Source organism: Clupea harengus, chromosome 6, assembly GCF_900700415.2.
Source record: "Clupea harengus chromosome 6, Ch_v2.0.2, whole genome shotgun sequence".
Lineage (NCBI taxonomy): Eukaryota > Metazoa > Chordata > Actinopteri > Clupeiformes > Clupeidae > Clupea > Clupea harengus.
The window spans coordinates 27,738,086-27,750,585 of NC_045157.1; the positions used below are offsets into that span (position 1 = coordinate 27,738,086).

A 12,500-nucleotide genomic window follows, 5' to 3' on the forward strand; every position below is an offset into this window, starting at 1 on the left:
GAATTTGGTACAAACCTTCCTTCTCTCTCTCTCTCTCTCTCTCTTTCTTTCTCTGGTGCAGTGGGCCTTGGTGCAGCAAGGCCACCCAGAGCAGAGCAAAGCAAATCAAAGCAAAGCCCAGTGCTGCTCCATCGCCCCACACCCCTCCACCCCTTTAATCGCCTCGCTGTAAATGAACTACAGACACAACAACAGAAACATGCTGACGCCAACTTACTCCATCTTCTCTCTCCAAAAGCCTCACACTATTAGTCCAAAGTCCACCTCACCTGCCTATCTCCATCAGGTGCTGTGTGATGGTGGTGGTCTAGAGGGGGTAAGAGCAGCAAGGCTTTAGTGTGTCTTAGATCCGGAGGAGAGGGGGCTCATTTCAGCCTTTGCCCAGGGTCTAATAACATAGACCCAATGAAGCGCATGGAAGTGCAAACCACCACACAGCTGAAGAACAGGCAGGAAACAGTAGTTCTGTCAGAAGACTCTCTGATTGTATATCAGGTTAATTTATGTCAAACATGCTAGTAGGTTTGGCCTTGGAGCACCAGATCTGCTTGAAGCTGCTGCTGCTACTGCTACTTTGAATTGCTGCTGCAATAACGGCTGCTACATCAAACAGAAGAAATGAATGAAAGGAAATCAAGCACAAATAAGGAAACAAAAACAAGACACACCTGTGCTCAAACCAGATCTAGGCAGGTGGAAGTGGGCATGCAGAGACATCATTGCACAGAAGCTGAGAGCTCCAATAAACCAAACCGGCCGTTAAGGTATCATGGTGATGGGCTCCTGAGAACCAATCAGTGCCTCATCATTAACACACTAAACTAAGACCATCTAACAGGACAGATATGAATAGATATGTAGTACATATGAATACATGTATATGTATGTGGTAGGTACTAAAGGGTACTTGATACAGTGGGTAGGTAGTGTAGTGTGTGTGTGTGTGTGTGTGTGTGTGTAATTGTGTCTGCTGATATTCTTTTTGTATTAATCCATGCAATTCTATGGTTGTTAGTAATATATAGATAAGGTATAATTATATTATGGCTTTAGCAACACTGTTTGTACACAGTCATGCTAATGAGGCAAATTAGATTATTTTTTTGTGTGTCTATGTGTGTGTGTGTGTGTGTGTGTGTGTGTGTGTGTGTGTGTGTGTGTGTATGTGTGTGTGTGTGTATGTGTGAGAGAGAGAAAAAAAGAGAGAGAGAGCAGAGTGTGAGTTCATGTACTGTAGAGTGTATGTGTATAAGTATGTGCATGTGTTAACTGACAGCCGCTACTGCTGTGAAGCGATGCGTGCCTGATATGAACTTCAAACATACTCCAAGAGCATCCCACTGCGCATCATTTGCTTCCCTGCATTTCACCCTCTGTGGTCACCATGATGTAAAAAAAGAAGAAAGAGAAAGACAGAGAGAACACACTGTAACCTAAGGACGTCAGTTAAAACCACAAGACAAACACAGACAATCCAAGCATTGCCTTCCCTGGACCAATTCCTCACCTCCTGTTACCTGCTGTTGTGTGTCAGTGTGAGAGCATGTCCTTGTGTGTGTGTGTGTGTGTGTTTCTGTGTTCTCTGTGTGTGTGTGTGTGTGTGTGTGTGTGTGTGTGTGTGTGTGTGTGTGTGTGTGTCTCTCTCTCTCTCTCTCTCTCTCTGTGTGTGTGTGTGTGTGTGTGTGTCTCTCTCTCTCTCTCTGTGTGTGTGTGTGTGTGTCTCTCTCTCTGTGTGTGTGTGTGTTAGGGTGTTTCACTTCAAGGTTTCCTAATGAACTATTAATTATATTTAGAGCTCGGCAGGTTGGCTCTTTTACCAGTCTAACGGAGAAAGCTCTGAGGGCACCTGATTTTCCCCCCAATTAAGGATGAAGCAGAAACCTCCCCCCCCCCCCTCTGCTCCCCCTGCAGTCTCTGGCTCCTGCCAACCCCCTGAGTGCTTCCCAGTGGCTACTCTCCCAGCCCAGACCGTGACCACACACTCAACTACTTCCTCCTCAGAGGGAGGGAAGACAAGAACACGGCAAAGAATAGAATAGTAATTAGAGTGTGTTTAATGGAATCAATCAATCATATCAGTCAGTCAGTTAGTTAGTTAAAACATGTATCTAGAATATAGCAGATTCTCTTTATGTCCTACTTCTTATTCTTTCTTTATTCCCCCCATATTCCCAACAATTCATTCTGGTTCTGTTGTTGTCAGTGCCTTGTCATTTTTGTTCAACTGTGAGTTCAGCTCTCTGGAGGCTTGGTATGAGGACTGTAAGGCATATCAATCCACGCATGTTAATTGGAAAAGAACAGGTCTGGATTCATGCGATTTCCCCTTTCTCCATCAGGTCATCATCCGAGCAACCCCGTCACGTGGGTAATTCAGCTCTACACAGAAGGAATGCAATTACTAGCGTGTTTTCATGCATTCTCTGACGGGCAAAAATAGAAACATATATTTGCTGTAATTATGTGTGTGCTTATCAGCGAGTGTGAGTGTGAGTGTGTGTGTGTGTGTGTGTGTTCATGTGCATGCCTAATCATCTGTATTTATATGTGTGAGGCATGAGGTGAACTATTGTTGTGCTTATGTGGCTCTCACTGTCTGCATAAATAGCAGTGTGTGTGTGTGTGTGTGTTGTGGCATGTGCTCACGCACACATGTGTGTGTGTGTGTGTCAGTGAGAGCAGCGTGTGTATTATTAGTTTGTAAATGAGCGATCCCTCATTAAGGACTTGTCTCACCTGAGGCTAAAAGGGCTCAATCACACATTGCTTGTGGAGCCTGAGAGCTCTTTTGCAAACACACACACACACACACACACCGCTCGCGGCCCACGCAGCAGCCACCAGTGGCACACACACACTCCATCTCCATCCACTGCTATGCCACTGCTGTATGCTCTAGCTGTCCAAATCAGGTATACTAATTAACGCTGTAGCCCTATGATTTGATTTGGCCTGATTGGAGAGGGCTGAGAGAGAGTGACAAAGAGAGAGAGAGAGAGAGTGAGGGAGAGAGAGAGTGAGAGTGAGAGTGAGAGAGTGAGGGAGAGAGAGAGAGAGAGAGAGAGAGAGAGAGAGGGAGAGAGAGAGAGAGGTTCATTGATTGTGCAAGGAGAAATGAGAGCGAGTGAGAATGAAAGAGAGAGAGAGAGAGAGAGAGAGAGTGAGGGAGAGAGAGTGAGGGAGAGAGAGAGAGAGAGGGAGAGAGAGAGAGGGAGAGAGAGAGAGAGAGAGGTTCATTTGATGGTGCAAGGAGAAATGAGAGCGAGTGAGAATGAAAGAGGCAGGAGCTAGCGCTCCTCCAGCGATGCAGAGCTCCCGCTTCATGAGTCATCCTGCAAGGTGCTAATGAAATCTCCTGTCTGCCGGAAGAGAGAATGACAATGAGAGAGAGAGAGAGAGAGGGAGGGGAGGCAGACAGAGAGACAGACAGAGAGACAGACCTACAGACGTAGAGAGAGGAAGAGGCCCAAATAGACAGACAGGAAAACACACAGAGAAAGGTACGTATGCATAAAGAAGTCATTTCCACTCGTGCCTGTCCCACTCTAGTGTTGACAGATGCAGGGAAATACTAGAAATGAGAGGATGAAGAGAAATATGTAGGAGGAGGAGAAGGGCTGTGGCGGAGAGACGATGCATACTGAAATTGGTGATTGAAACCTGTGGGAGTGTGACAGACGTTCATAAAGCCCCTCTGAAGGGGTGTCTGCCTGACAGAGGGATGAGCGCGGTCTCAGTGCACATCAGGGATGGGGATACATGCCTGTTCATTCAGTGGCCATGGGTTAACAGGCGCCGCTCACGTCAGCGGGCCACTGTGTGCGTGGAACGGCAGACGGGTCGTCGGCATACAACCCAACATACACACAGCTCAACCCACAGCCTGTCCATTCAGACAGAGAGCAACATACACACAGCTCTCCAACACACAGCCTGCGCATTCAGACAGAGAGCAACACACACACACACACACCTCTCCAACCCACAGCCTGCGCATTCAGACAGAGAGCAACATACACACAGCTCTCCAACACACAGCCTGCGCATTCAGACAGAGAACAACACACACACACACACCTCTCCAACCCACAGCCTGCTCATTCAGACAGAGAGCAACATACACACAGCTCAACCCACAGCCTGCTCATACAGACAGAGAACAACACACACACACCTCTCCAACCCACAGCCTGCTCATACAGACAGAGAACAACATACACACACACACCTCTCCAACACACAGCCTGCTCATACAGACAGAGAACAACATACACACACAGCTCTCCAACCATGGGATCGTACAGTCAGGTAACATGAACACATGAAACACACACAGACACACACACAATCACACACTCATTGGAGCATTGTTTTGAAATACAGGGGTGTGTGTGTGTGTGAAATCGAGAGAGAAAGAAATTGAGAGGGCATGAAATATAAAGTGGTGGGGGGTAGAAGGGAAAGACAGGGGGAGTAAAGAAATGAAGAATGAAAGATAGATACCTAGAAACTGAGACAGAGGTATAGAATGAGAGGAAGCAGTGAAGGTCTGCGTCTGAATATACTGTATATATGAGAAAGGAAGACATGTAGCCACGGACAAAAAGAGAAGCAGACAGGCAAGCCAACAGTTAGCCAAGGAAAGACGGCAGACAGACAGACAGACAGACTCCTCACCTCGAGGTGGAGGTACTCGTTCTGCTCCTGTGACAGACAGACAGACAGACAGACAGACAGACAGACAGACAGGCAGGCAGGCAGGCAGACAGACAGACAGACTCCTCACCTCGAGGTGGAGGTACTCGTTCTGCTCCTGTGACAGACAGACAGACAGACAGACAGACAGGCAGACTGACTCCTCACCTCGAGGTGGAGGTACTCGTTCTGCTCCTGTGACAGCAGGCTGAGGAGGGCGCTGCTGTGTTTGCGCGTGCGCACCATCAGCTGCACCTGAGTGCGCCGCGCCGGCAGCGGAGAGGCCAGCTGGTAGTGGATGTGACTCCGACCGTCAAAGGAATACTCCGGAATGTCTGTCAAATCCCAAAACACAAATGCATTGATGAGGATCTGACTGGCATTCTATTTGTTCCGATGTGGACATCAAATCAAGATGTTTGATTTAAGAGTGAGAGCAAGATTATTTCAGCACCTCTTTCTTCAGCACATTTTTACTGGAGTTAATATAGAATTTCTTTCATGACGTGGGCATGCACTCTAATCAAAAGCACTTTTTGTACGTAAACTATTTCTTAAATGAAGCAGTTCAAAAGCCCCAGCTATCAATACAGACACAGAGATGTAAATTGAAGGCAGCCTGCTGGGGTCTTCCAACGCCCCCATCCCCCCCCCCCCCGTCCCCGAACCCCCACCTCCCCAAGCCCATGAAGCCTGTTCAGTATAAACCCCATGCAATAATAGCCATTATTATAAAGGCTCTGCTAATGGCAGAATGACACTAGAGACGTTGAATGAGAGCGGCTAAATTTCCTCTGTTCTCTCCAAGTGTCCCATTAGTGGCACTTAAGTTCCTCTCTTGATAACAGTCTCCATGCCTCAACCGCCACCAGACCCCGCAACGAGTGTGTATGTGTGTGTGTGTGTGTGTGCATGTGTGTGCATGTGTGTGTGTGCATGTGTGTGTGTGTGTGTGTGTGTAAGTGTGTGTGTGTGTGTGCATGTGTGTGTGTGCATGTGTGTGTGTGCATGTGTGTGTGTGTGTGTGTGTGTGTGTGTATGTGTGTGTGTGTGTGTGTGTGTGTGTGTGTGTGTATGTGTGTGGAGGGGGCTGAAAGAGAGGCTGGCTGCGATCTCTCAATTCCTCGCACACTCATCAAATCAGAGATACTCATACCATCGCTTGCAGCCTTCTCATTTCCTTCCTGGCTCCGGCCCCTGATCATATTGATCCTCCTATTTCCATATACATTTCATTTGAAGCACCCATGCGTTTTCTCCCTCGTCTACTGCAGCCGGAGAGCTTTCATTTCCTTTGATGATTCGTCCTTTCCCCAACACACCTACACTTGGTCACCCACACACATTAATCCTGATGTGTCCTTGCATAGATCCGTCAGAGTGCCTTAGGGAGTCAAGGTAACAACCTTGGATCACCTTTGTGTGTGTTTGTTAACAAACAAAACATGTCATGAATCCCTGGAAGTGGTGTGTGGGTGGGGGAGGGTGGCTGTGGGAGGTTTTGAGGGTGGAGGTTTGGCGTACCCTGCTCGCACTGGTGGCCGGTGTAGCCGGACAGGCACTGGCAGCTGAAGGAGCCCCACTCGCCGTGGCAACGTCCATGCGGACCGCAGGAAGGGTAGCCCATGTTCACACAGCTGCTGTCAGTCATCACACACCCCGGACTGCTTCCGGACGATTCCGCCGGAGAACCTAGGTCATAAAACTGAGAGAGAGAAAAAGCGTGGTGTATGGATAGAGGAATGGAAAAAAGTAAGGAGATATAAAACAGAAGAAGGACAAGAAAGAGAGGTAGAAATATGTGGTGTGTCAGAGGAAAAAAGATGTACGAACAAGATAGATAAAAAGTAAATCAGAGAGACGGCGACGGTATGGGATATAAAGGAGGGAGCAGAGAGCGAGTGGAGTTGAGTGAAGAGAGAGAGGAGAGAAAAACAGAAGAAAAGCACAGGAGGAACAGTGGTTAGAAACATCCCAAGGACGCGCTCCTTTGTAGGAGAAAACTTCAGCACAAAGGCCTGAGCACGGACCCACGTCTCTTTCTCTGAGTTCGCCTTTCATCTCGCCATGTAAATGACTCCCTTCCTCACGAGGTCGAGCCAATCACCTTGTGCAGATGGAAGACAGCGCCTCGAAAAAGGACGAGAAAACCTTGGGGTCTTACTCTCGTCTGCAGCACGAGTGTCGTGTCTGCCTGTTAATACGTCCCCTACACTCTTTTATGGTCGCCTTCCATTTCATCTGTAAGGGCTCCTCGTTAAACGGCCGCCATGTAGCCAATCGCCAGCAGGGGAGAGATTGTGCTTGACCCCTGCGAGCATGCGAGGCGGCCCTGCCTGGACCTCCTCACAATAGAGGCTGCTGTTGATTTACGCAGTCCTGACACACAGACACACACACACACACACACACACACACACACACACACACACACACACACACACACACACACACACACACACACAGAGGCTGGCCAGGCAACTGAATTGATTCTTCCATCAACAGGTGGGGTATCCATTTACTCCACTCCCTCTATTTCTCTCTCTCCCTTTTCCCTGCTCCACAGTCACCCTGTCATCTCCTCTCACTCCCTTCCTCGCTCTATCTCTCTACTCCTTTCTCCATGGCTGTGTGTGGTCTTGTGGTTGTGTGTTTGGGGTGGTGGAACAGTCAAGTTTAAAAATTCTGTAGCGAAACCTCCCTTATCGGCTTAAACCCAGCAAAGGGATGCTGTTTTCACTATGAGATAAGGAGAAGAAAGGGAACCGGGGGGGGGCGGGATTAAAAAAAAAAAAACAGGAAAGGCGAGAGAGAAGAGAGGGAGAAAAAAAAAGAGAGAGAGAAGCAAGAGAAAGCAAGAGACAGAGAGAGAAAAAACGAATCTGACAGGGTGAGTGGGAGGAAGCGAATCAGAATAGAAACTCAATTAAAGTCTCCAAATGCACCCCCTACCCCCCCATCTCCCCTCCTCCACCTCCCCTCTACTTCATCCACTCTCCCCATACCAGGGCCTAGACTGTGGTGGAGCTGCATTCACGCCTGACAGGGTTTAGTGGAGGACAACATGACCCAGCTACTGCGCCAGGCCCCCCCTTCTCCCTGGATGTATGGCCCACCCTGGCAGCCCCTGAATTTTGCATGCCACAACAGCCATTCTGCCGCCTGCAGGGCTTGTGCTTTAGCGCCAGTCTCCGCTAATGCCCCGTGTCAGGGGCATCATGGGGGCTGAGGGGCACTACACCGCGCCCACGCCAGCGGCAACGTTGGGACCCCCTCCGCCTGACTTCCTCGCCGAGCCCAGCAGCTTTTAGCGGCGGAACCCGGGAGCGGTTAATGGAGCCCGGCCTCTCCCACACCTCTCCGGCGGCATCTCCTCACGGCGTGCGCGGGAGCGGAAGCAAAGCGCGCGCTTTAAGTCTTACACCTTAGCGGCGGAGACTGTGACAAACGTGTTAAAGTGAGCATGTCTTTTTGTTCTCCTCCACAGAGGAGAGAGTGTTGGATGAAACAAGGTATGGCTGTCCTTTTCCTTTGCTCTCAGCTACATGGCACTCAAGTGCTTTAGTAGTGAAAGCAAGCGGTTCCAGTTAACGTCTAACGTGTCTTTGTCATTTCTTTCCTTTATGATGCATTTTTGTCTGTCAAAGCACTCCATCCGGTAAAACATTGCATGCCGAAATGGATGCTTTGTGGCTGAACCGATCTCTACTCATCTTTTCTTTTAACTTGTGTTGTGCTGGGTCACCATTCCAAACCCACACCACTGCCCGAAGCAAGACTCAAAATCCCAGACGTGTTGAAGATGAGACACCAGCAGGAATGCAAGGCTGGTGTCATACAGAGAGAAAGGAGGAGGAAATATGAACCATTTCTTCTCTCCATTGTCATGTCATTGAATGAATAAGATGAATAAGCTGACGAGGACAAGGAGTGCATATTCAGGACTCCAACTCCACCGCCCCCGGCCTTCAGACTGTACGGGCTGACAGAGATTGCAGACAGAGCAGTAAGAAGAAAGGAGGGGGAATGCAGTGCTTGTGAACAACAGATGGCGTAATCCTGGACATGTTACTGTGAAGGAGCGTTTCTGTAGCCTGGACATCGAACTGTTAGCCGCGAGTTTGCATCCATATTATTTGCTGTTTACATCCCGTCATCAGCTGATTCAATTCAGTCACCACCAGACTGCAAACACAACACCCGAATGCCTTCATATTCATAACAATTTCTGGAAACCATACTTCTCTCTCTGCCGCACTTCCAACTTTTCAACAATGTTCCTACCGCCCCATGGTTGGAGTTGAGGACGCCGACTCAGGGGATGTGTGTGTCTCATCAGGTGGTTAACAACACAGGAACACCCCAGGGGACTGTACCCTTCCTCTTCACCCAGTATATCTGAGTCTTCCAATACAACTCAAAGTCCTGTCATCTGCAGACATTTTCAGATGACTTTGCAGCTGTAGGGTGTGTCAGTGGTGGACAGGAGACAGTGAGTACAGGGAACTGGTGGAGCTCTTAGCACCATGTCCATCCTGGGAGAAGAGGTGGAGGGCTACAGATGCCTGAGTGTTCACCTGGACAACAGACCGGACTGGAAATGTAACACTAAAGGTGTCTCCAGGAAGGGACAGAGCAGACTCTACTCCTTGAGGAATCTTGGGTCATTCAATGTGTCCAGCAAGATGTTGCATGCTTTTTACCAGTCTGTTGTTGCAAGGGCAATTTTCTTTGCAGCCATCTCTTGGAGCAGCGGCATCAGAGCCAGTGACGCTAAGAGCGCTTAACTTGCACTTCAGCAGTTACATTCCTGCACTTCTTTTTCCTTTCTAGGTCGTTTTTCTAATTCTTATGTAAAGTAGTATTTATTGTTACACCATGTTCTTTATTGCTCTTAGCTTGACTGTTCTCTCCATTGTACGTCGCTTTGGACAAAAGCGTCTGCTAAATGACTAAATGTAAATGTAAATGTAAGAAACTGAACACTGATAAAGAAGGCTGTGTCTGTGCTGGGGACTGCTCTGGAGCCCCTAGAGTTTGTTGTTGAGCGAAGGATGTTGCAGAAACTGCTCAACATAATGGACAACACCTCACATCCCTGCTGCACGACACACTGGTCAGACAGCAAGGCGTTTTCAGACAGAGGCATCTTCAACTCCCCTGGAGCGCTGAGGAAGTCATTCCTGCCCACCGCAACAGCAATATATAATGACTCCCCTCTGTGCCGGGAGAGGTTGCTCCTCTGACTAGCAATGCACATTCTACATTTCATTTGCACAATTAGAGCTATATTATATTCGAACTCTATTTTGTATTCAATTTATTTTATGTAGTAATATAGTAGTTTGTGGATATAGATTTGTAAATACTGTTTTTACCTACGTCAGTGTCTGTGTTTTGTGATTTTGTGTAAATTATGTGTGTTTGGATATCTGTGAATTGCTGCTGCAACACTGCAATAAAGTAATCCATCAACCAAACAATCTATCTATCTATCTATCTATCTATCCATCCATCCAAATAGTTTGTGTACAGGACACAGGCTTGTGAGTACAAATCCTCATGATGTGCTTTTTGCTGGAGAAAATTCGGACCTTGAAACTAAATACTACCTCCATTTTGCTGAGTGGGCGGCCATATCTATTTTTTTAGAAGCAGCAGAAAATGGAAGTACACATGTTTTGTGAGTCTTGCCAGATCTTCAAATAAACATTTTATTCCTTCTATGCCAGAGAATCCAAAATTCCCAAAAAAATCTTTTCTTTAAAAGGACCTCTGCTGCCATTCATGTTCTTGCTGTTTGAGTCCAAGTCTCAATCTATTCTATCAGACGGTAAAAGTGAAAGACACATCGTGATCTTTATTTACTTGAAGTCTTATTTTTGTAAGTAACCAGAAAAAGAATGAATGGTTTCACGGCCCTTGATTCATGTGGTAAAAAAAAAAAACGTACCTTGCTGTCAACCACGAGGTTGCGGAGGCATCCGGTGAAGTGCTTGTGCTGGAGCTGGGGGTACACGTAGGGCACGTTCTCATTCACGCCGCCCAGCTGCAACACCTGGCTCATGTTCAGATGCCTGGAGGAGAGGAAGGAAACACACGCAGCCATTCAGTGTTTCAGGTGTGGTCATCACATCACAGGACCCTACCCTCTCCTGCCTCCACCTTTATCATTCATCTCTTCATTGGTCCCTTCTTCATCTATCAAAACCTCTCGTGTCATTTCTATCCACTCTCAACATCCATTCATTAGCACAGAGTGGCCAAACATGATCCAACAGCCAATCACTCTTCTTTAGAAACAAATATCGACCAAGCCATTCGATCAGATAGAATGAATATCAACGCAGAGATAATAAATAAATAGAGAATAGACTATTAATAATTGTTGCTGTATCATTGAATAGGTCAATTACCCTTTGCTGGTGACCTAACAAAGGAAATGATTGTAGGGAGCACCAGTCGATGGCCGGATCAATAACACGGTGACACTCACAAAGATATGTGAGCAGAGAGGTGAGAGGGCCCGGACGCGGAGCGGCTCATCTCCCAACTCATAGGGTAACTAACAAAGCATTTAATCAATGCCACGCTCAGTTAGCACACACCGGGGGGAGGGAGCCGCTACTTAAGAGCAGCCTCTGGTGGCTACCGGCAGAGGAGAGAGAGAGAGAGAGAGAGAGAGAGAGAGACAGAGAGAGAGAGAGACAGAGAGAGAGAGAGACAGAGAGAGAGAGCGAGACACAGAGAGAGAGAGAGAGAGAGAGAGAGCGAGACACAGAGAGAGAGAGAGAGAGAGAGCGAGACACAGAGAGAGAGAGAGAGAGAGAGAGAGACAGAGAGAGAGAGAGAGAGAGACAGAGAGAGAGAGAGGGTGAGAGAGAGAGAGAGAGAGAGCGAGACACAGAGAGAGAGAGAGAGAGAGAGAGAGACAGAGAGAGAGAGCGAGACACAGAGAGAGAGAGAGAGAGAGAGAGAGAGAGAGAGAGAGAGAGAGAGAGCGAGACACAGAGAGAGAGAGAGAGAGAGAGAGACAGAGAGAGAGAGAGAGAGAGAGAGACAGAGAGAGAGAGCGAGACACTGAGAGAGAGAGAGAGAGAGAGGAGAGACAGAGAGAGATCTGACCTGTCCATGTTGGGTGTGGTCCCGCTGACCTCACACGAGGTGTGGTCCTGGGAGGTGAGCCAGCTGCCCACGCCCTCCATCTCCCTGACGGCAGCGGTGGAGCAGCGGTCAAGGGTGAAGCGCACCTCCTGGTGGTGTTGGGAGAGAAGGGGGGTAGGTGTAGCGTTAGTAGCCCCGATCGATGCTCGGCAGAGCCACAGTGAGTTTACACAGCACGGCCCAGGTGGCGCGGGCGGCCTTGATAAAGATTAAAACCAGCCGCCGCCGGCGGCGAACAGCCTTCATTTTTCAGTTCAGGCGTTTAACCGATACCCCCCGCTCCCCTCCTCACATCACCCCCCTCAGCTCAGCCTGCTATTGCTATCAGGACACATTAGGCATATTAATATGTGATATCATACAAAGACAGGAGGAGGAAGAAGAAACAGAGAGGGAACAGCAATGGAACGGCAGATAAAGCGCCTCTGCCTGTCAGTGCTTCCCCACGTCTAACGGCAGGAGTCTATTCACCTCCACGTAAGGGATGTGACACAGCACAGGCACGGATGGGAGTCTATTCACCTCCACGTAAGGGATGTGACACAGCACAGGCACGGATGGCAGCGGTGGGGAAGGTGAGTGGGTGGATGGGGCTAAAATCACAGTCATTTGAACAATTTCACAGTGACCCCCGAGGCGCG

At 48.4% G+C, this 12,500-nt stretch overlaps 1 protein-coding gene across 1 annotated transcript in view; it reads right to left on the reverse strand.

The window, feature by feature from the left end:
* si:ch211-186j3.6 (neural-cadherin) overlaps positions 1 to 12,500 on the reverse strand; it is a 168,466-nt gene that overhangs the window by 16,325 nt on the left and 139,641 nt on the right. The window contains exons 25-28 of the mRNA XM_031569628.2: positions 11,821 to 11,948; positions 10,649 to 10,772; positions 6,220 to 6,400; positions 4,864 to 5,030 (exon numbers count right to left, since the gene is read on the reverse strand). Coding sequence (XP_031425488.1) covers positions 4,864 to 5,030; positions 6,220 to 6,400; positions 10,649 to 10,772; positions 11,821 to 11,948 — 600 coding nt within the window. The remainder of the gene's footprint in view (positions 1 to 4,863; positions 5,031 to 6,219; positions 6,401 to 10,648; positions 10,773 to 11,820; positions 11,949 to 12,500) is intronic.